The sequence below is a fragment of the Ranitomeya variabilis genome, chromosome 3 (assembly GCF_051348905.1).
Source record: "Ranitomeya variabilis isolate aRanVar5 chromosome 3, aRanVar5.hap1, whole genome shotgun sequence".
Lineage (NCBI taxonomy): Eukaryota > Metazoa > Chordata > Amphibia > Anura > Dendrobatidae > Ranitomeya > Ranitomeya variabilis.
Window position 1 is genome coordinate 97638261 of NC_135234.1, and position 25547 is coordinate 97663807.

A 25547-nucleotide genomic window follows, 5' to 3' on the forward strand; every position below is an offset into this window, starting at 1 on the left:
TATATGACTTATTATTTGCATGATAGAGCTGAAACTTGAATTTGTAGATTGCACAGTGACCTATGTTCACAGACAATTTCTAGAAGCATTACATTGCCCATGCAGTGATGTGCATAAGTGAATCATGCCTGTTTTTAATGCAGTGCCGCCAGGGGACCCATAGATGACGAGCATCTAGTAACGACAGTCATCGATGGATGTCCCTTGAGCACATGGATTTCACCAGAATCATGAATCTTTTTGTGACATTATGTAGATGGCGGGATATTCAAAGTCTTTACAATTTTACATTGAGGAACATTTTTCTGAAATTTTTCCACAATTTTTAGAAACAGTTTATTTTCAGATTGGTGACCTCTGACCATCTTTGCTTCTGAGAGACTCTGCCTCTCTAACATAATTTTTTTATACACCGTCATGTGGCTTAGTTGAAAATTGAACCTCCTGCTATTGTTCATTAGTGTCACTTGCTTTTCCAGCCTTGTTAACCCTGGTTCCAACTTTTTGAGATGTATTGCTGTCATCAATTTCTAAATGAGCAAATTGTGGAAAAATATCTACTGTTCAGCTTCTGATCTGTGTCCTTTGTTCTGCTGTGAATAAAATATGGCCGTAAGATATTTCCAAATTAATACGTTCTTGCTTTCTTCACATTTTACATGTCCCAAGTTTTTAAAAAAAAATTGGGTTGTAATCGAACATGAATACCTGATGAACATATTAGGGGTTAAAAAGTGTAAAATCTGTACTTTTACTGCACTGACATTCCGCAACTTTCATTAAGAATTTTGATAAAGGAACATACAAAACCAAATATGTAGTATTACATAAATAATGTGAGGTTTATAATTATTATATATTATTATATAAATCACACTTGTGTATTAAAGGGAATTTGTCACCAGGTTTTTGCCATCTAATCTGAGAGCAGCATAATATAGGGGCAGAGTCCCTGATTCCAGTGCTATGTCACTTTCTGGGCTATTTAGTGCAGTTTTGATAGGACTAGTGAACCTATTGCCATGAAGTCAAGTATTTTCATGAGCTCTGTATAGGGTTATACAAAGCTCAAAATACAGAGAACTGGTGGATCTGCAGCAGATAAAAAGGGATTTTAAAAAAAGACAGCAAGCAGCCAATAACTGAAACATCGCTAGATCATGCTGCTCTCATACTGTGTAGCAAAAACCTGATTATAGGTTCCCATTAACCCCTTAGTGACAAAACCAATTTTGACCACCTTAACGACCAGGCAAAATTTTTGAAATCTGAACAGTGTCACTTTATGTGGTAATAACTCTGGAACACTTCAACGGATCCCACTGATTCTGTTTTTTCGTGACATATTGTACTTCATAGTGGTGGTAAAATTTGTTCAATATGACTTACATTTATTTGTGAAAATATCGGACATTTTGCCAAAATTTAGCAATTTTCTAAATTTTAATTCTTATGCCTTTAAATCAGAAAGTTATATTACACAAAATGGGTAACAAATAACATTTCCCACATGTCTACTTTACATCTGCACCACTGTTTAAGCATATTTTTTCTTTCTTAGGAAGTTAGAAGGATTAAAAGTTGACCAGCAATTTCTCATTTTTTAACAAAATTTACAAAACCATCTCATATTTGAAGTCACTTTGATGGGCGTGTATGACAGAAAATACCCAAAAGTGACACCTTTCTAAAAACTTAAAGTACTCAAAACCACATTCAAGAAGTTTATTTACCCTCCCGGTGCTTCACAGGAGCAAAAGCTATATAGAAGAAAAAAATGAACGTTTAACATTTTTTCACAAAAATTTTACTTTACCTCCAAATTTTATTATTTTCACAAGGGTAACAGGAGAAAATGTATTGCAGGTCTCACTTGGCCACAATGAGAGTTATCTGAAAAGAAAGCCTTGCTGAGTGAGCACATGGTGCTCGGAACAAGGGCAGCGGTTTCTTATACTCACCGACTCGCTGTGTTCAGTCAGCTGTTTCCAGTGCTGCTTCGGTCCCAATCCGCCATTTTGTGACCACAACTTCTGACTCTGTGGAAGTCAGGGGTAATGGTCACAAGCTCTAAGTCTATGAAATCCTCGTTCTTCGTTTCATAGACTTACATTGAAAAGTGACCTCCGGCTTTCCCAGCAAACAATGGTGCGATCCGGCAGGTCACAATCTGCAGAAGACCAACTGGCTGCTAAGGATAATACTACGTATAGGGTCCTCACATTACTGACACCGCTGCAGTGGAAAAATAAAAGAAACCCTGCAGCGGTGCCTTAATAGATAGAAATGGGTTTATTCTATAATGATAAGGACACATGCACAGTGTGCAGAATAAGGCAGATCATAGCATGTTCTTTAGAGGCAGCGGTTGCTCCTAGGATCTGATTAATGTCGGATTGTGTTGGTTTTGGACCTTGGGTCTGTTATATTTGTGCTGTAGACAATTTTGAGTAAAAGCCTCCATCTAATGCTGGCTCAGGCCTAAAAATGCATGCATGGTACTAAATTGTACTCTAAATGTCACTGTTCATTAAACTGCAGCCTGCTGTGGGCTTTTATGTGGAAGTACAGTATGACTTTATAAATAATTACTTATGAAGCTTAACTACGTATGAATGGTGGAATAGCAGCTCTGACTATAGCTATTAACACAGAGGTCATCATCGTTTTGCAGCCGGAGAGCAGAAAATGACTGCCTATTGTTGTCCAAACAGCAGGCTTAAAGACTAATGGCGATACTTTTCGCTATGTCATGTAGGTGTAGCTGAGTGATTAGCTCTGCAGACCCACAATTAATTTGGGCAACATCGGTACAGTCATCTACTTATTTTAGGTCATCTAGGTCATGTGAACAACAAAATAAATAGCAGTTCCTGATATGTGACATGGTGGACACCACGTGCACCCAGCAGACCCCATTGGCTATAATGTGCTCCGTTTGGGTTATCGCCATGCCCATGGTGTCTGCGATTTTACCATACATAATAGTACAGCATACTGAGCTATTTGGTCCAACTTTATTGATCAAATCCACAACTGACGCTAAAAAAAATACCTGCCGCAGGGTGTAGATAATTTCAAGAAAAGTCAACTACGTGTTCCAATATTTTTGAAAAAAGTCACTATTCACTATTTGTATGGGCCAGAAGGACTATTTTAGCAAGCAAGTGGACACATTAATTTTGAATTCAGGATTTTCATTGTTACAACTGTAAAATATCTGGCCCTCTCGCAATGCAACCTGCCTTTACAAAGTTTTCTGAAAGAAAGGTCTGCTTTAAATAGTTTACTGAATTGAGCATGCTACTGTAATTGGATGCCACTGTTCCAACAAGTCAATTCATGAAATGTCATCCCTCCTAAATATTTACCTGTGAATGGTATTATTGAAAAGTGGAAGTGTTTAGCATCCACAGCAACTCAACCACAAAGACAATCGGGATCACCGAGTACTAAAGTGTGTAAACAAGTACGCCAATGCAACAACGCAGAGGATGAGGACACAGTGTTAGGCTATGTTCACACGGTGCGGTTTTTGCTGCGGATCCGCAGCAGTTTTCCATGTAGGTTACAGTACAATGTAACCCAATGGAAAACAGGACCCGCTGTGCCGACGATCCTTTTTTCCACAGGCAAATCCGCAGCGGTTTTGCCTGCAGAAAAAAGAAGTACCATGTCAATTCTTTCTGCGGATTCCACTGCGGGTTTCCAGCAGCACCAATAGGAAACTGGAAACCCGCAGTGGAATCCGCAGAAGAAAAAGGATCAAAAACCGCAGCTAAAATCAGCGCTGAATTTAGCTGCGGTTTTTCAAAACAGGACCTGAAAAAAAAAGGATGAAAAAAAGGAACGTGTGAACGTAGCCTTAACCAACAAATATTTATTTGATTAACACAACTATAAGTGATACCTATGTAAGAGGGTGTGCTGTGGAAGATGAGATTCCCCAGAGCTGTGTGGCATTTGCAACCGGAGACTGACACCTACTGCTCAAACGGAACCTTGTGGAACCAATAAGAGGGGGGAGTGTTTCAAGAAGGGCGAGACTAGATGGAGCACCAGGTCAGGTGACATTCATGACACAGTTCCCTAATATAAAAGGCTGGAGTGACAATGCGGGTAGAGATTTGGCACCAATGAGAGAGAATAGCAGGACGTGTGCTCGGATGGACACCATGGCACAGACATAGGGATGTACTAGACCTGAGGCCCAGCCCTGCACCAGTCAAGATCTATAGAACAGACCATGCTGGGCAAGACTGCCAGACTGAATTAGGCTAGGTTTACATTGCGTTAAAGCAGCCCGTTCAACACATGCGTTAAACTGTTTGCGTTAACACAAGTGCCGAAATGTGATCGCGCTAGCGCAGATAGAGCTAGCAGATGCTCTATCTGCGCTAGTGGTGACAGACCCGGAAACGCTGCAGCCCGCGTCCCAGGGACCGTCACTCAATGACGGCACATCGCTAGCGCACGCCCATTGTGGGCGTGCGCTAGCGATGCGTCCGATATAGGGCTTAATGGCGGCGTTAACGGACTGCGTTACACCGAGTTATGCCGCGGTGTAACGTAGTCCATCTAACAGACTGCCTATAACGTAATGTGAACCCAGCCGTATGCTAACTGTAAAGTTTGGATAATTCTATGGGGTTGCTTTTCATGGGTAGGCCTAGGCCCCTTAGTTCCAGTGAAGGAAAATCTTAAGGCTTCAGCATTACAAGACATTTTGGACAATTGTAGCTTCCAGCTTTGAGGGAACAGTTTGGAGAAAGCCGTTTTCTATTCCAGCCTGATTGTGCCCCAGTGCACAAAGCAAAGTTCATAAAGGCATAGTTGGTTGGGTGAGTTTGTTGTGGAAGCACTTGACACAGAGCCCTGACCTCAACCCCATCTATCAATTTTGGGATTAACTAGAATGGCGATTGTGAGTCAGACCCCTATTGTAAAAATGGGGTCTGACCTTACAAGTGTTCTTGAAGGTGAATGGGAAAATATTCCCACTGACACACCAAAAAATCTTCTAGAAAGTCTTTCCAGAAGGGGCAAAGCTGTTTATAACTGCAAAAGGGGGGAATCTCCATTGTAATGCCTAAGTATTTAGAATGGGAGGTCATAAAAGCTCCTGTTGGTGTCCTGATACTTTTGGCTATTTAGTTTACTTGCTTTGGAAAATTTTCAAAGGGAATACCCCAAACAAACAAACAAACAGAAAGAACATTTCTCATCCCTAAAACTGGTTACAGTGACTTTGAATTAAGATGAATTAGGGGCTTTTGACATTGTGACTGGGGTCTAGCATAATGGCATTTCTTTGGAAACTCTAAATGTACAAGAATAAGCACTTCAATGAAAGGAAATCCATACTTTACCCATTAGGTGCTCATTATATGACCGATACCACAATTTAGAAATTCGTTCATAGAGTTCAATAGCTTTCATCACTATGTAACACTTTGCTGTAGATGCCAGGATTCCACCCCAGTAGCTGCTTCCTTTGCAGGTGAGGGTGATGTTGAGCTGAGAAGTACCGTAGTTCTAATCTTCTGTAATCTTCTTGTTTCTATATTGATTATTTGCCTAACTAATGCATGTATCATCCTCTGTGTTATATTCCTTCGCAGGAGTTGACTCTCGTAATGGAGACTCAGTCTTTGGAGCAGCAAATTCAAAGCGTGGAGCGCAACATTACTTTCCTAAAAAAGGAACAACTAGAAATGTTGCATGATCTTCAACTGGAGATTCAGCGCCTGCAGAAACGTTGTACAGGTGAGCTGTTTTTACTCATTCCTTCCATCAGTTATCACCAACATCAGGCTCTCCAGTTGATACAAAACAATAAGGCCTCATTAGAGCGTCCGTATTTCATGCACATGTGCTATTTGTGAATTCCACGGAGAGGGCACACACCCATTAAAGTCCGGATTATCTGCACACAAAAAAAACAGCAAGACTTGTCCGTTTTTGGTTATTGCTGCAGATCAAACTCGCCAAGTCAAAGGGTCCATGAAAAAAAACGGATAACACAGAGATTTCTATCTGCTTTTTTCTCCAGATTTTTAGGAACTTTTTTATGCTTTATTTTTATTTTTTTTAAGCACAAAAATGCTATTTGCTGTAAGTATGTGTGAAAATATTACAAGATTAATAGCATTGCAAATAGTTTGTGAAGAATTTTGAAGACTTATTTTTTTTCTTTTCCAAACACAGCATATTCTAAGTTTAGTATTTTTTTTATACCTCTTTGCATAGGCTTCTCTAAAGGGAAAGAAAGATCCATAAAAAGATATCTATATGGGAAACAACTTCTTACAATTTTAATAACATTTCTTTATATGTCCTCACAAGTGTCCATGCCCGTTGCACAGTTTTAGATGCCCTCTTATGGAGGAAGGACTATGGCTTTTCCACATAAGCTTAATAATGAAAATGTCATATTTAGTGAAGAATACTTGTACTCACACATGTAACCAGCAGGACAGAGCAGACAAGGAGACTATAACTATAATACATATTTACTGATATTTCAGACTTTTATCTAGGTTTTCTGGTACCCGGGACAAGAATTTAGTTTAGTGACCCCCCGTCTCAAAGCACATATGCCATTTGCACACTTAGTCACGTACCGACTAGCTGCTCTCTCTAATTTTCTCAATGTTCAGTGAAAAACTGAGAGAGAAGCAGGAACAAAAGCTAGTTGTCACATGACCCTAAGCATGAAATTCACATATGAGTGAAGTGGCTGGAACCTGCGAGCAAAGCTGAATCCTGACAGTGAGTATATGACACGCTGTTAGGATTGGCATACTACGCAGCTTTATTTTATAATTAAAGGGCTTGTCCAGGTTTGAGCTGAAAGTCTGCAGTCACTTTATGTGACTGCAGGCCTCTTATTTCTTAGAGCACATGCACTGCACACTTTTAGGATTCTCCCTTGCGATTTGGATACTTCTGGCCACATTCCAACTTGATATGTCCGGCCTCGCTCACTTCATTTTCACTGAGTGAAACCACACATGTCTCGTCATCACGTGACCGCATGTATGCTAATCGCCAGCAGTGCAAGCTGTGAGAATTCAGAAGTCTGCAGTCACATAGAATGACTGCAGACTCATCCCAAACTTGGACAACCCATTTAGTGCTCCTAACATGAATAAAAATATGACAATTAGTCAGTATCACAAAAAACATTTACATCCAGGTACCTTTTCAGATGAACGACTCCAGAGACAACGTCCCTTTCTTTTCATCTTCATTTTGTCCAGACGCCATGATGGCTTTTCTCATCCACTGCTCCTCACTGCACACTTCTATCTTCTACGGTCTTCTGCAGCACATCCCCACACAATGCCCTTAAAGATAGCAGTGTCATTATAATGCTCCTATGCTGAGCCCCTTAATAAATAATTGCCCTTCACTATATTCCCTGCACAAAATATTACCCCCACACTGTTCCTCTTTTGATACATGTTCTCCACACTGCCTTCTCCTATCCATATTGGGGCTCCTTTTCACTCAGTGTCTCCCTATAGGGCCCAGTCTCTATACTGGGCCCCTTCACCACACTCCCCCTCCCTGGCTGTGACCTTACACTGTTCCCCCACACTACTCAGTCTTTATTCTTTGCCCACTCACACTTTTCTCCCCTTATACTGTCTCCTCACATTACTACCCTCAATAGTCTCCTCACACATTTACCCCTCCCTCATTCTGTATTCTCTCACATCCCCCTGCTAACCATACTGTCTCCTCACAAATCTCCCGACTCTCTATATTGTGTCTGCACCCACCCCCCCTTCGCTCCCCATATTGCGTCTGCACCCATTACTTCACATACTGTGTCTGCACCTGTCTCCTCCCTTGCTTCCCAAACTGGTGTCCTCAAATCTTCTGCCTTGTTACACTAACTCTCTGTCACAGGTGTGTCAGATACAACAGACTGTCGCTCTGCATCTTGCTGCAGAAGATCTCTGCGTTTGGCATTACAGATGCCAACGTAATCCTACTGACTCTTGGACCCAGCGGCAACGTCCCTCTGGCTCTAGTTGACACACCTGGACCTGGGGGTTTATAAATTCCCAGTCTGCTGCAGAGAGTTGCCAGTGATATTTACATTTTTCCCTTGTGAAGGCTTGGAGCTAAAGCAGTTGGTTAACATCCTCTCTGGAGCTGTTTGAGGACGTTTGGTGTTACCTCTCTTGAGTCTGCTCAAACTAAGTTCATTTTCTTGTCTGTCTACCTTTTTGTCTTTAGTTTACAGTGGGGACTGACCAGTGATCATCCCCTCTCCCTCGCTATCCAGGGCCTAGCTCTAGGGAGATACAGGGCTTAGGTTCCTGCTCAGAAATTGGTGAACAATCAATTTAAGGACGATAGAGAAGGTAGGGTGTAATCAGATCTGCCTAGGGGTCTCCACTCCCCCTTTCCCTGGAGTCTGGGCTTCCTTCTTCTCATCTCTTCGTGTTGCACTTAGGGTACCGTCACACAGTGAAATTTCCATCGCTACGACGGTACGATTCGTGACGTTCTAGCGATATCGTTACGATATCGCTGTGTCTGACACGCTACTGCGATCATACATCACGCTGAGAATCGTACGTCGTAGCAGATCGTTTGGAACTTTCTTTCGTCGCTTGATCACCCACTGACATCGCTGGATCGTTGTGTGTGACAGCGATCCAGCGATGTGTTCGCTTGTAACCAGGGTAAACATCGGGTAACTAAGCGCAGGGCCGCGCTTAGTAACCCGATGTTTACCCTGGTTACAAGCGTAAACGTAAAAAAACAAACAGTACATACTTACATTCCGGTGTCTGTCCTCCGGCGTCTCAGCTTCTCTGCACTGTGTGAGCGCCTGCCGGCCGGAAAGCGAGCACAGCGGTGACGCGGTGACGTCACCGCTCTGCTTTCCGGCTATGGTGCTTACACAGTGCAGAGAAGCAGAACGCCGGAGGACAGACACCGGAATGTGAGTATGTACTGTTTGTTTTTTTTACGTTAACGCTGGTAACCAGGGTAAACTTCGGGTTACTAAGCGCGGCCCTGCGCTTAGTAACCCGATGTTTACCCTGGTTACCCGGGGACTTCGGCATCGCTCCAGCGCCGTGATTGCAAAGTGTGACAGCAGTCTACGACGCTGGAGCGATATTCATACGACGCTGCGACGTCACGAATCGTGCCATCGCAGCGATGGAAATTTCACTGTGTGACGGTACCCATAGTCTTCCCACACTGTGCATGACAATCTCTATCCCACCACAGAATAAATCTCCTTCCCACAACAGAATAAATCTCCCACACAGAAATTCTTCCTCCCATATCATAAATCTTTCCCCACATCATAAATCTCCCCCGACAGAATAAATCTTCCCCCACAGAATATATCTTCCCAACAGAAAAAATCTCTCACCCACAGAATAAATCTACCCCCACAGAATAAATCCCTCCCAACAAAAAACAAATCTCCCCCTCCCCATTTACATTTAATCTTTGGTGTCTTCAGCTCCAGTGTGGAGCACTTACCGCCGATGTTCTTCTTTCTTCTGGACGCTGGCAAGTTATGTTAGCAGCATGATCACATGACCGGATCACACTCCTGACGTCGCTCTGACCCGGTGGTGAGAGCCTCAATTGTACTCATGTCTCTAAGACATTAGCACAATTAATCACTGGGAGCCGATGTGCTGCAGCTTCTCAGTGTTGGCTATCAGCTTGACAGCTGACTCAGAGAATTGCAGACTCCCAATCCAGGGGGAGGCAGAATGCAGCTGCTGGGGGAGGCACTTCGGACTGCCGCATTAGGCGGCCCCATGCCCCGCCCCCCCAGGTACGCCTCAGTGATATTTATAAATATTCTATGCAGTTAGTGCCATTGTCATCTGTCTATTGCAACAATATGTTATTGAGCTGCTTGCAGTAGTTTTCATAAAATCACAGTTTTATCAGCAGGCGATTATCACTAGAGGACTAGTAAATCTGCTGCCATATAGTCCTCCAAATTCATGAGATCTGTATAACTTTGCCTCTACCATTGATTGGCAGCTTTGTGTGTTCACCGTGCATGTGCAGAAAGCTGCCAGTGATGTGAGAGGGGTTACACAGAGCTCAGCATTCAGACAACTGATAGATCTGCAACAGAGAAATCAGGGATTTTATTAAAATGACAGCAAGCAGCCCTGTAAGTAACTCTGCTGCAATTAGGGCTTCTGTCCCTACATTATGCTACAGTTAGATGGGATAGCAAAACCATGCTGACAGATTCCCTTTAACGTGAACCTGTCAGCAGGCTTTTGCAAAGTAAACCATAAACACTGTCAGGTTGGCAGTGTTAAACTGATTAAAATGACACCTGGGCTGAAGAAATCAGTCTTGTGGTCCTTGTGTAATCAGTGTTAGAAGCTTTAAGTTAATGATATGCCTGTGCTTCAGAGCGGGACTGTAGGCAGAGTCTTTTCTTCCTGCTCTAGGCCAGATAAACCAAGGAGAGACCTGCCCACAGGACGCCCCGAAGCACAAACAGTCTTTCTCTATGATGAGGAACATATTTGTGCTTCGGAGTGTCCTGTGTGCAGGTCTCTCCTTGGTTTCTCTGGTTCAGAACTGGAAGATAAGACTCTGCCTACAGTCCGGCCCAGGAGCATGGGCATCTCATTATCTGAAATCTTCTAGCACTGATTTACACAAGAATCACAAGACAATTTCTTCACCCCAGGTATCATTTTAATCACTATAACAGCGCCAACCTGACAATGCCTGTAGATTACTTAGCAAAATCCTGCTGACAGGTTTGCTTTAAGTGGTCACTTTCAAGGCATATTTAATAAATGATGTTATGAGGTGGAATTTCTGTGAATTTTTGAATATACCATAATAGTGAGAAAACACTTTTAATAACATTGATGATGCCAGCACATGAGTACAGTACATGTATAACGCTACGAGCCATAGAGTGAGGACCATGGACCATAATTGACCCCTATATTGCTAATCCACTAGTTTGCTGCAGTCAGGTTCTATTATCTTTGATGCAGTACTGCCCATTCATAGAGTTTGTTAAAGACAAAAGAACAGCTTTATATACTGGATTGATAGCTTAGCTGTCAGACAGTGTAATAAGAGATCAATGAGATTCATGTTCTGTAAATTAGAAATCACACAAGATGTATTTTCCTCCCATTTGCCACCTGAGCACACTGCTGTTCAGCCAAGAAACAGCTGCCATGTGGAAATTCCCAAGAGCTCCTACCATAGACTCCTACATACTGTAAATCATTCTTCTGGCACAATGGGGGGATCTTTGCGACTGATAGGAGCTAGTAGCCAACATTAAGTATGCAAACAGCTATAATATGGTAAAATACAGTACTCGATTTCAGCTAATTATCCCCGAAGACAGAAATATTGTGATTAGTATTATTTATTTACTTGCACATCTTTACTTATTTTATGTACCATATTGCTTAATGAGTGACATAAGTTCTGGTGAAGAACATGGAGGCAAGCTGTTATTTCCTATATAGTGTCACTGAGAGAAAGCAGAGCAATTCTCTTCCCGATTGCTGCCGGCACAGTCATCCCATTGTCACACTCTCGTGGTTAATTGCAAGCTATTTAGATGGTGTGCCACGTAAGATAAAGTCTGATCTTGCCCCTGTGTACAGTATTAGCATGTGAGACCTGACCTTGAAGAGCTTGGAAGGAAAATGTCTCCAGTAATAATAACGTCTCTCATTGTAGTTACAGTGGGGGGCTAGTTGCAGCGTGCTGGAGGGTGGAGATGTCTGGAGCTCTGCAACTTTATACTGGATGGGTGCCCTCTCAATAAATATGTCAGCTTTAAGCAACACCCCTTGGTTCAGGTAGCTTTTTAGACTAAGTAGCTGCATGTACATCAGTAAAAGATATTATATATATGTAACACCCCAGGGTTCTGGTTGTCACAGTGGCATTGCTTTCCTCACGGGGAGAGTGAGGTCACGCTTGGAAGCGAAGGAGGATCTTCTCTATCAGGTATATACAAACATGCAACATGTTCACACTCCAGGCCAGAAGGGGGAGCTTTGAACCCAGTTTTCAATGGAACTTCCCTATATATATTCTGGTCTGGAGGGAAAGTCAGTCAGTGAGTCAGAGATTGCCAGAGAGGAGCTGGTCAAGGAACTTCAGCTTAGGCGCAGTTGGTAAAAAAGGAGAGTAGCTGAGCAGACGTGGGAGTCTGCAGCTCCTGGCAGAAAGAAAAGAGAGCAGTCAGAAGTACTGGAGGGGCCGTGCAGCCACAAGGGTGCTGCAGCTCCTGGACAGAGATAACACAGAAGGAAGAACAGCTTTTAGTGAACGTGCAGGAGAGCAAAGCATAGGAGAGTGACAACTGGGGAGAATAGCTGCGATTGGGCTACCTCCCTGCAGAGCGCAGATTCCAGTAGCCGGAAGACCGAGGTTGTGAGGGACTCCAGGACTTACAGCAGAATCCGGCAGGACAGCTGGACTACACATAACCTGTCCGCCCCAATACCCAGGAGACACAGTGGCGCATAGAGCTCGGGTCGTGATAGAGACCCTGTAAAAAGGCTCGAGCCACCTGTCATACGAGTTAGTGTCCCACCTTTAAGGAGGACAGAGAGAACAGTGAGGACCTTGACAGAAGCCACAGGCAGCAAGGGACTACACCACCGCGCAAGTAGGAAGGCTTCTAACTCCACCTGGTAAAGGGCACTCTGAACTCGCTTCCAAGCCGGCCGGACCGTGCCTGTACCTGTGATCTGGTGCCCTGGACTGTGGCTGCCTGAAGTCTTCAGTAAACCAGGTAAAGAGACTGCAAACCTGTGTCCCCTGCTTCTTACCGTACCACCCACCATCTTCATCTACACACCGGGAGCCCTGGGGACCCAACTTCACCTGTGGGAAGTTATACCATCTAATCTGCCATAACATCACCACAGAGGAACCCTTTAAGCAGCGTCGGTCCCCACTGACCAAATACCACAGGTGGCGTCACGAACACAAACTTTATTCAAAACCCCTTTCAAAGACCTTCCCTTTTACTTGGGCGCCCAGAGCCACGGACTGGGTCGCAGCCACCGTGACATCCCCTTTAAGTACCGTACCTGGTACTGAGTATCCCACTGCCCTGGCGGGCGACTCATATATATATACTAGAAATACATGCATACAGTGCCTTGAAAAATATTCATACCCCATGCAATTTTCCACAATTTTTCACCTTACTCCCACAAATTTCAATGTATTTTATTTGGAGTTTATGTTATACACCCACAATAAGTAGCAAGTATGTAAGTGTAAAGGAAATGATACAGGGTTATCCATTTTAAAAATATAAATCTGAGAATTGTGACGTGCATTTGTACTCAGCCCTTCCCAAGTCAATACTTTCACTGCAATTACTGCTGCAAATACTTGAGGTATGTCTCTGAGTCTTGCAGATCTAGAGGATGATATGTTTGCCCATTGTTTTTTTTTTAATGGGGTGAAAGGGGGGTGATTTGAACTTTCATATTTTTTCAATTTTTTAAATATTTTTTAAAACTTTTTTTTACTTTTTGCATGCTTCAATAGTCTCCATGGGAGACTAGAAGCTGCAGTACTTTGATCGGCTCTGCTACATACAGGCGATGATCAGATCGCCTGAATGTAGCAGAAATGCTCACTTGCTATGAGCGCCAACCACTAGGCAGTGCTCATAGCAATCTAGCTATGACAACCATAGAGGTCTGCTGGAGACCTCTGGTTGTCATGCCAACCCATTGACGGGGTCGCCGATGGGCGGGATTTCCAGGATGTGACGTGCTTTCGGCCGGCGAGTGTTAAATGTTGACAGCAGCATTTAACTAGTTAACAGCCGCGGGTGGATCGCGATTCCCCCAGGTTCTGTTGCGGGCACATGTCAGCTGTATATATCAGCTGTCATGTGCCCTGGAAGGTGCGGGCTCAGCGCCTAAGCCCGCACCAAACAGGGGGAGTCCGACATCGATGTACTTTTACACCCGATATCGGAAAGAGGTTAAAGAGCATCTACCACAAAAAAAAAAAATCTAGTTTTATTTAATAAAAGATGTATCGTATTTTTAAGATTAGAAGGCACACACCCATTTCCCCACAAAATTTTGGGGAAAAAAAGTGTGTCTTATAGTCCTAAAAATACGGTACATCTTTTGTTAAATAAAACTAGATTTTGTTTTTGTGGTAGATGCTATTTAAGCAATGTTGTAAATTGGGGCAAAATTCCACTAGAACAATGTGAGACTGATAAAGTCTTACATAAAATGACCTAGGCAAACTCGAGTAATGAGCATTTGAGTCATCACTAATTCTTTTTTCAGCTATTCTGATATAGATTTGCTCCTATACTTGGGATCATTGTTCTGGTGAATGATATTACCAATACAACGAGTAAAGTGATACCTTGATAATCTGCGATCCAATGTCTTATTCCAGAGAAATACATGTTTTTGTTATCTATAAATAAGGTATTAAAATATATGGCTGGGTACAGATCTTGCTGTGAATCTGCCTCTGGAGCGTATTTTAATAAAAGGAGGAGTTACCAGTCTGAGACATGTAACTAACACAGTAGAACTGAACTTTGTCTCCTTACTAACACATTTGATGCAGCTGTCACAGCTCTGCTGTATTGCAACACTGCTGCCTAAGGGAAGCTGCGACTGAGAGGAACCTGCAGATGTGTCAGGTATAATCACACACAGCTCTGCAGTCAGATCAGGAGAGCAGCCATTACACATCACACTGGTAACTCCCCTTCATGTAGAATAATCTCTGGAGGCAGATTCGCAGGGAGATCTATGTCCAGCCCACAGTTCTTAAAAGCTCATTTATATACTGTATATAAGAAAAACGTGAATTTTTCTGGAAAAAAACATCGGATCGCAGATATCAAGATATCATTTTGTTCAGCTTCCTATAACTTACATGCCCATATAGATGGCTCAGGAGGTTTGATCCTACTGACAGACTCCCTTTAATATGTGCACATACAATTAGTGTGTAAGCCACGCTGAATGACAATTAAAACACGATGTGGATAGGGGTCTAAATGCTCTTCAGTACCTCCACGTAATGGGGCTTCAGGTATCCAGAATTTTACAATTTTATGGTTGCTTGAAGAAAAGAGGATTTGGATCTCTGTGATAAAAGTTACAATGAACAAAATTTCAAAATGATTAACGTTTGGGGATATTATTGTATGAACCCAGTGGAGGTTAGAGAATGTAGGCGCTTCACCTACCAAAATCAGAACATTTGTAGCAGTTCAGTCATTCTTGGTATGACAGTTACACAATAGTTCTCAACAATTCTATTTTTACATCTTCACCCATAAGCATTATAGTTTTCTTCTCCTCAACTCCACCTTATAATCTCCATAACTGATTTATTCCCTATATCTAATTTTTCCTCATTCCAATTACAAAGGTATATTTGCTGCTTACTTTATAGAGGTTACGTATGGTTATTGCTTACCATTCAATCATACGAATGTGGGTTCACTTTACAAATACTGCAGTGCAGACTTCTATTAGAAATACACTTTCTGCAGGGTTTAGGGTTCATTGCAGATGATGAAAGATTTCACTTGACTAATGTAACAACTCTACTTACAAGGACAAGGCATAAATAATTCATTTTCTTGAGACGTACTGTAAAAGCAGAATAGAAAGAATAGGACTTATATGTTCCTGGAGACGGGAATAAAAATAGTAACCTAAGAATTTAGCATTAGCCTTTTATTAGTACTATCAGTTTTATATTTTAATTTCCATCTAACTGTATATTATATTTAGAAATTATACATTCCTGGCAGGATTGGAAATAAAAATGGCTAAATTAAAAAAAAATCACCAAACCTGTTCACAGTACCACATTGGGCATTGAAAATTAGCCCTGTTCACATAAGGCAAAAAATGAGCTGTAATACCAAACATAACCTTGGTGTGGTGCTGTTTCTCAAAGACAGCAGCTATGTTTTCTAATTCTAAACAACCCCTTTAATACAACATAGAATTAGAAAAAAGTTCTGGTTCATGCTTTGACATGCTTTTTTGCCAATCTGTGCTTGAAGGCTAATGTTGATAAGAAGCCAATGAGATGCTGCCTGATGGTTCCATTGACCACTATAACTGTTACTCTATATTCCTAGCAAGTAGACATAAGCATGACTGCACTTTCACAAATTGATTGACATATATGTTTGTCATTGAAACATGTGGAAAGTTTTGAACAGTGGAAGTCTGGGTGCTGAGACGCCACTAGCTACTGAAATGAAGGAGCAGAAGTGATCTGCCAAGCTTTCCTCCGAGACTGAAGACAATCTCCATAAGTCATCTAGTAGTGTAGCGTTTGGCTGATTGCTTCTGTTTCTTCATTGTAGTGAGCTCACCGTAATTCCTTACACATAAGATAAAACCATTAACCTTTATTGTAACTATTAAAATAACACAATAAAAAATTAATACAACCGCTAAACCGACACCAGAGGAAAAATGAGAAATAAACACCACAGGGAGGTGCCTATACCTGTGCTGGCCTGAGTCTCCCTACCTACCAGCGGAGGTTGGCACCCTAGGGACCTTTGCAATGGCGCCCCCACTCCACTGCGGCTCACCCTACTAGCCCTGTATGGTCCTGTTAATATCAGGGAGGTGAGAAAGATTATAGGTAGGTGGGATAGGAGATGTGTAATAAAGATGTGTCAAATAGATAGCATGCTGACTCTATATATCTTGTATGGTGAAGCTTTCTATAGTGAAACGCGCGTCGGGTGTGGTGGCTCCCTGGCTGCTGGCTTGTACGAGGTAATTAGATTTCATGGTTTGTACTTTAGGGTCTCATTTCATCATTGCTGTATATGTCGGCCCTGCTCGCGGTAGTGCTCTGGCACCTTAGTTATTATCTTTGTATGCACAATATATATTTATATTATTAAGACTATGCACTTTATATTTATGTGGGGCCTGATCCCTATTGCTTGCAGTTTGATCTGACTGACTGTATGTATACAACATGTGTGTTTATCCCTATTTAGACTGGATATATATGTATTTATGATAATTCCCTTTGGATATTGATTACCATAGCCCTTTACGTACTTGATATATATTATGCCATTTTGAAGCCATACCCACCTTTCTTTTCCTGTACTTGTTTTTTCTTTCCCCATTAATACTATTTCATGTATTTTTATAAACCTGTGTGTTTTTATTGTGGTAAAAATATAAAAAATTTTAACCAATCTTAAAAAGCGTCAGTTTTGGTGGTAACTAAAAACCATTATTGTTAATATTCTAGTTACAATTATTAGTTTAAAAAAAAGATAGAGCGGGCGAATGTTGAAAGTTGAAAGTTCAATGACTTCATGGTCCGCGAATGCCAACTATACGTACAGCTTCCTTGCTTTAATGTGTATGGGGTAATATATATACGTTAACCCCTTAATGACCGCCGATACGCCTTTTAACGGCAGCAGTTAAGGGTACTTCAACCACGCCGTTAATTAACAGCGCAGTGGGAAAAGTATATAGCGCCCCCCAGAGTCAGATTTTCTCTGGGGTCTCGGTTGTCGGGGGTGGCAGAGACCCCAGAGAACATGATTAGGGTTGGTTTTTACCGACCCCTGGGTTGCGATCGCCGGTAAATAACCATTTACCGGTGGCTGCAAAAAAAAAAACGCGATTTCCCATTTAATGTCTCTGTCCTGCGATGTGATCGCATATCAGAGGACAGAGATATGGGGTCCCCGATAGCCCCCCGATACTCACCCGTCTCCCCCGATGCTCCTCATGGCTCCCGATTGGCGCCGCCATCTTTTTCTGGGGAAAAAATGGCGGGCGCATGCGCAGTGTGCCCACCGGCCGGCACCTGGCAGATCTTTGGGGTCTCAGCTGCCGGGGGAAACCCCTGTTTTGCGATCACGGTAATTAACCATTTACCGGCGACCGCAAAAAGAAAAAAAAAAGCGGCGTGTCATTCTCTGTCCTCTGATGTGATCGCACATCAGAGGACAGAGAAATATGGTGATTCGGGGACCCTGTTATACTTACCGGTGTCCCTGGGTCCTCCTGCGTCCCCTCCTCGCCGCTGGCTTCTTCCTCCGGGAAGAAAATGGCAGGCTCATGCACAGTGCTCCCGCCGTGATGTGCCGGCTGGCAGAGGAAGATTCTTCCTCTTGTTTTATTTTGGTCACTGTGAGATCCTATCACAGTGATCAAAATAACCCCCCCCCTTAGTTAGGAAAAAATAATAAAATAAAAAAAAGTATGTATTGCTATTTTCCAATTAGGGTTAGAGCTAGGGTTAGGGTTGGGTCTAAAGTTAGGGTTAGGGTTGGGGCTAAAGTTAGGATTACGGCTAGGGTTAGGGTTGGGGCTAAAGTTAGGGTTAGGGCTAGGGTTAGGGTTGGGGCTAAAGTTAGGGTTAGGGATGGGGCTAAAGTTAGGGTTAGGGCTAGGGTTAGGGTTGGTGCTAAAGTTAGGATTAGGGTTGGGGCTAAAGTTAGGGTTAGGACTAGGGTTAGGGTTGGTGCTAAAGTTAGGGTTAGGGTTAGGGTTGGGGCTAAAGTTAGGGTTAGGGTTGGTGCTAAATTAGGGTTAGGGCTAGGGTTGGGGCTAAAGTTAAGGTTAGGGTTAGTGCTAAAATAGGGTTAGGGTTGGGGCTAAAGTTAGGGTTAGAGTGGGGAATAGGGTTATGGTTGGGATTAGTGTTTGGATTAGGGTTAGGGTTGGTATTAGGGTTAGGGTTGGCATTAGGGTTACGTTTGGGATTAGGGTTAGGTTTGGGATTAGGGTTAAGGTTAGGGTTGGTGTTAATAAACTTCTTGAATGTGGTTTTGAGCACCTTAAGGGGTGTAGTTTTAAGAATGGTGTCACGTTTGGGTATTTTCTGTCATGTACACCCCTCAAAGTGACTTTAAATGTGAGATGGTCCCTAAAAAAATGGTTTTGTAAATTTTGTTGTAAAAATGAGAAATCGCTGGTCAACTTTTAACCCTTATAACTTCCTACCCAAAAATTTTATTTCCAAAATTGTGCTGATGTAAAGTAGACATGTGGGAAATGTTATTTATTAACTATTTTGTGTGACATATCTCTCTGATTTAAGGGCATAAAAAATATAAGTTTGAAAATTGCAAAATTTTTTAAATTTTCGCCATATTTCCTTTTTTTTCATAAATAATCGCAAGTAATATCGAAGGAATGTTATGACTAACATGAAGTACAATATGTTATGAAAAAACCTCAGAATCAGCGGGATCTGTTAAAGCGTTCCAGAGTTATAACCTCATAAAGTGACAGTGGTCAGAATTGTAAAAATTGGCTCAGTCATTAAGTACCAAATTGGCTCTGTCACTAAGGGGTTAAGGGATATTCTCAAGTTATTAAATTGCTTTAGTTAGTTTGAAGATAAACAAGTTTTCTATTGGACTTGCTTTTTCTAGTTATTCATTCTCCGGCAATGAGAGCTTTTATCTTGCACAGTAAATAGTGTACAGCTGCTTTCAATGGAGCTTGGCCACTAGAGTGTGCTCAGTAGTAACATTCCAGGAAAGGAGTTAACTCATAACATACAAGGCAGCCCTCTCTGTTTAGGGAGAGATCTGTAACTCCAGGGAAGCCGTTAGGAAGAAGCAACAGGGAACATGCCTGTCCAATTAGTTTCCTCTGTGGCTCGGCCACCAGTTTTTAAATGATGTTTGCTACAGTATTTCAGAGTTTAACATATATGACTGACATCATACAGCCAGTATTTGATACATGCTGCCTCCTTCTCAGCTGGCGAGCTGTTCTTATCAATCCTGTAGAATCAGAATCCCCAGAACCCAGCATCATGGCTCTGAGGGTATGTGCACACGTCCGGATTTCTTGCAGAAATTTCCTGAAGAAAACCGGAAATTTTCTGCAAGAAATCCGCATTTTTTTTTTGCGGTTTTTTTCCGTTTTTTTCGCGTTTTTTTTAGCATTCTGCAAGCGTAATTAGCTTGCAGAATGCTAAAGTTTTCCAAGCGATCTGTAGCATCACTTGGAAAACTGACTGACAGGTTGGTCACACTTGTCAAACATACTGTTTGACAAGTGTGACCAACTTTTTACTATAGATGCAGCTTATGCAGCATCTATAGTAAAAGATAGAATGTTTAAAAATAATAAAAAAAATAAAAAAAATGGTTATACTCACCCAGACATCTCATCAGCGGCGTCCGTTCCTCTTCCTACAGCTGGTGTGTGTGCGCAGGACCTTCCATGACGTCGCGGTCATGTGAGCGGTCACGTGAGCGGTCACATGACCGCTCACGACCAATCACAAGACAGTGACGTCATCGGCAGGTCCTTCACCGCAAAGCAGCTATAGGAACCGAAGCGGCAGCATGCAGCGGTGAGGCGGGAAGACATCGAGGGTGAGTATAGGACTATTTTTTATTTTAATTCTTTTTTTTTTTACCAATTATATGGTGCCCAGTGCGTGGAGGAGAGTCTCCTCTCCTCCACCCTGGGTACCAACCGCACATAATCTGCTTACTTCCCGCATGGTGTGCACAGCCCCGTGCGGGAAGTAAGCAGATCAATGGACTCCTAGGTGTGCGGAATCCTCGCAATTCCGCATTTTTAATGAACATGTTGCTTTTTTTTCCGCGATGCGATTTTTTCGCGGAAAAAATCGCAACATTTGCACAAAAAATGCGGAATACACTGTAAATAATAGGAGGCATATGTTAGCATTTTTTTCGCGTTTTTATCACGTTTTTATAGCGAAAAAACGCGAAAAAAACGCTAAAAATCCTGAACGTGTGCACATGGCCTCACTGTCAGGAGCCCTGTGCTTGTTCAAATGCACTTTTATCTCTATAGGTAAATACAGGGTTAACAGTTTAGGACAAACCACTGATAGCGAATGTGCTATAGCAGAATTTGTGCAGAGCTTTATAGTTTTACTAATTCTACAGTTCTGCTACCCCCCAGAACTGTCACTCAAGGAGGAGAACCCACCCTCCCAGAAACCAGGAAGTGAAAGAGACTGGAAAGCTGAGCACTGCTCAAGAGACAACTTGAGAATAACTCCTTTTAAAAGATATAGCATGGTGTCTGTATATCTGAGCAGCTCTCTCTGAAGGGAAGGTCATATTACCAGTTGTTTTTGCTGCTAACAAGTTTGATTTACTGTATGATAGATAAGACTTATTGAAAAGGATTTGTCACATTTGATTGTAACCATAGAAACCAATCAGATTTAAATTTTTAATTTTTGTGTTGTCAATTAAATACATCTCCCAACTAAAGACTATGCATTAGTTTTATAATGCCTTGAGGCAATTCACTGTATACAAAGTTTACTTTTAATGGGAATTTTCTACTTTTTGCTAAAATTTCTAAAACCCAAGAAACTGGTATGTACCAGTATAGAAAACCGTTCCCCACACACATACGCACGCACATACACATTTATTACTGCAGGTCCAGGATTCTAATCTTCCACATTCATAGCTCACAAGATGATGGTGATCACACGATATACCCACTTCTCTGGCCTTGTCCTCATTGGCATCAGCGCTGAAAACATTCCATGCATGTGGAGATAAAGTGAAAATACAGGTAGAATTTGTATAGCGTTAGTAAGAGTTTACACTGTGAATTTGTAAAATTAGGCATGTCACAATTGATTATTACAAAAGAAACCATAGACACAATATTCAATTATATAGTCATATAAGCTTCTTTTACGTTTATGAGTTATAGTTTTGAATGACGCCGTAAAATATACAGGAAAACAGAAAAAAATCCAAATGCAGTTAAATGATGAAAAAGTGCAATTCCGCCATTGTTGTTTGTTTTTTTCAGCATTCATTGTACAGTAATAATGACCTGACAGCATGATTTTCAGATCAGTATGGTTACAGTGATATTAAACTTGTATAGTTATTATCTTTGGGTGCTAAAAAAAAATTCTGAAATTTGCAAAACAATATATCTAAATTTGACGTGTGTGGACATTTTTTGATGTGTGGATACCGCGTAGCTGCACTAGTCCTTTTGCGCGCCTTTCCCTCAACGGCAGGACTGCCACATCATTTAATGTTTTTCCTGAAACACTCTCCAGTTGATGCAAACTAACTTTATTGGGGCCCACTATATGGTTCACATCACCTCAGCTATATATCTAGCACACTGATGAAGGTCCACGGGGACCGAAACGTTTGTGACTACTGTATGTACATTAAATATTCCCCTTTGCATCACATTTCTGGAGTGTGACAATTATAAATTATTGGCCATTTTTTTGAGACTTGTGTTTTTCTTAAAATTTTTCCATCAATAGTTATGTGAAGGCTTGGGGGTACCTGACACATTTTGATAGCTTTTAATTGCATTTTTTAAAGGTTGTGTATTGACCAAAATAACACAATTCTGGCATATCGGAGCGAAATTGGAATACTGTGCATGAACTGGCCAGCGGCTCTCCCAACCTGAGCGTGACAGCTGCATAGAAATACATGAAGTTGTCACACTCGGGTCAGGAGAGTCACCGGCCATTCCGAGCACTGCGTTTTGACCTTGCTTCAATTTTAGACGGCCGTCTAAGGCCAGCTATAGCCACAAAGATCCTTATATTTTACTCTATGACATTACTGTGTGCCTGATCTCTGCATATTAGGGTTCGTTAATAAAAAAAAAAAATGTCCAGCACTATCATTGGCTGCTGCTGTAAAAAAAACCAGAATGCATACAGACACAATTGAGGAAAAAAATTGTTCAACTTTTCTGGATGAAACACTGAATGATGTTTTATTTGCTTGTGTGAACCTTCCCTTAGGAAAAGACACAAGGCAAAGACTGAAGACTTATATAAAAAAGGCACCAAGACTGACATTATTCACACCAGCCTCTTTTTTCTGCCTGCTCTCACTGTTATTAGTGGCAGCAGGTGTAGGCTGATGGGAGCAGTAATCCCATCAGTCAACGCCAGTGACTGGAGGTATACTTTTTACCTCCAATCACAGCTGTGGGCTCACGCTGTCATATGACAACATGGGAACCGCATCTGTCTACCCGGCGATAATGATTTTACCGCCGATCAGAAGCAGTGTTTGCCACGCTGTCATGCACATGACAGCGTGACAAACACTGGATGTTCGGACACCCCTTCAAGTGAATGGAGTCCGGATTCTGGCACCCGAACCCAAACTTTTTTTCAACTGTTTGGCCGAACCCGCCGGACCTGAATATTCAGGGGTCCGCCCATCTCTAGTTATGGTGTCTGATATTTACTGGTCATTTCACTGTCTGCAAAAGCATACTCCCTTCCATACTTCTTTTCACTATAGTCTAGCTAGCACACATTTAGCAGGTTGACAAATAGGGAACATAGGAAACTGACTGAAGGATCAGACTACATCAAGTTTGTTAGTAGTCTGTAACCATTGAGACTCATTGGTGTGCATTGGAGCAAAGCTTTAGCTTACCTTTAAAATGCCCTATCATATGACAGCATAATCTGTAAGGTTTTGTACAATATCTGCTATGAGATGCCGTAAATATTGCTGTATATCCATTTATTTTTCACTGACTACTGCTGGAACAAAATCAAACAATTAAATCGTAGTAATGAAGGTCATGTTCCCCTGTATTGTGCACTTCGTGTAGACCATTGATTTTCCCATTAAGTAGCCCTTATGAATTACTTGCTTTGTATAAAAGAATAAACAGCAGCAAAAAGAGACATTATTTTTCTGTACTTGCAATTTTTTTAGTGGGGACATAACAGAAAGACAATATTTTGTGCTAGACAGGAGCTAGACTGCTATTAATCTGGAGCTATAAAATAATTACAGTTACCGTAAGTAGGTACTATAAGTGTAAATTCACTAAAGGTTTCTGAAATTAGACCTTTTTAACATCTTCATGATGTATGATGCCTAAAGAGTAGAAACCCCCCACAAGTGACACCATTTTGAAAACTAGACCCCTCAGGGAACTTATCTAGATGTGTGGTGAGCACCTTGAACCCTTAGGTGCTTCACAGAAGTTTAAAACGTTGAACCGTGAAAATAAAAAAATAATTTATTCCACAAAAATGTGCTTTTAGCCCCAAATTTTGCATTTTCACAAGGGTAACAGGAGAAATTGTACCATACAATTTGTTGTGCAATTTCTGAGTACACCGATACCACATATGTGTGGGAAAACTACTGTTTGGGCGCACGGCAGGCCTCAGAAAGGAAAGAGTGATGTTTTGGAACACAGACTTTAATGGAATGGTCTGTGGGTGTCATGTCGCATTTGGAGAGCCCCTGATGTGCCTAAACAGTAGACACCCCCCCACAAGTGACACCATTTTGGAAACTAAACCCCTCAAGGATTGCATCTAGATGTGTGGTGAGCACCTTGAATCTCCAGGTGCTTCACAGAAGTTTATAAAGAAGAGCTGTGAAAAGTAAAAAAAATTTTTAATTTTTATAAGGACAACAGGACAAAATGGACCCCAAAATTTTTTTGCAATTTCTCCAGAGTATACCGTTACCCCAATTGTAGTCAAAAACTACTTTTGTGGTATAGTGCAAAGGTCAGAAGGGAAGAAGCGCCATATTGGAGTTCACATTTTGCTGGCATTGTTTGAGGGTGCCATGTCATATTGGCAGATCCCCTGAGGTGCCAGAACAGCAGAACCCCCCATAAGTGACCGCATTTTACAAAATACACTTCTCAATTAATTCATCTAGGGGTACAGTGATCATATTGACATCACAGGTGTGTCACAGAATTGCATACCATTGGGCAATGAAGAAAAAATAATCACCACCAAAATTTAGCTTTAGCACCAGATTTTACATTTTCTAAAGGGCTAAATGGGCGAAAATGGCATCAAAATTGTTCCCACAATTTCTGCTGAATGTAGACATACCTCAAATGTGGCTGTACAGTGCTGTTTAGCCATACGGCGAGACTCGGAGCGCAGATTTTCATAGAATCCAGAATCCAGAGCCCCTAAGTGCTAGAAAAGCAGGATCTCCCCTCAAGTGACCCCATTTTGGAAATTATACTCCTTTTGGAATTTATCCACAGGTGTAGTGGCTATTTTGACTCCATGGGTATATTCCAGAAAACAAGCAGTAGTGGATGTTGCTGTCATCACTACTGAAATGCCAAACTTGGGGACGTTAAACATGATTTAGGATACTGGAGCTCGGAAGGGAGGGGGCATTTGAATTTGGGAGCACAGAATTTGCTGAATTTGGCTTTTCTAGAGCCTTTGTACTAGCAGTAATCTGGAAGCCCCTTACATTTCTGATGACAAATGACGAACCTGAGTGGGGACTTTTTTTTTTTTTTATTGATTTGAAGCTTTTTTTGGGAACATTTTACATAACATTTGGGATCACATTTATTCTGCGCTCTACACTGAGCACTTACTTTGGGGTTTCCATCTAAAATCTCCAAGTGACGTGATTCAGAGGAAACCACCGATGATTTACTATGAGGCAGCAGATTTACTCTGGACTTCATCTGGCCTCTGTTTAGCATTGTCCTTCTTTT

At 41.8% G+C, this 25547-nt stretch overlaps 1 protein-coding gene across 1 annotated transcript in view; it reads left to right on the forward strand.

The window, feature by feature from the left end:
• Window positions 1-25547, forward strand: part of CCDC92B (coiled-coil domain containing 92B) — a 101625-nt gene that overhangs the window by 6771 nt on the left and 69307 nt on the right. The window contains exon 2 of the mRNA XM_077294404.1: window positions 5622-5766. Within this exon, the coding sequence (XP_077150519.1) occupies window positions 5637-5766 (130 nt within the window). The 5' untranslated portion in view covers window positions 5622-5636. The remainder of the gene's footprint in view (window positions 1-5621; window positions 5767-25547) is intronic.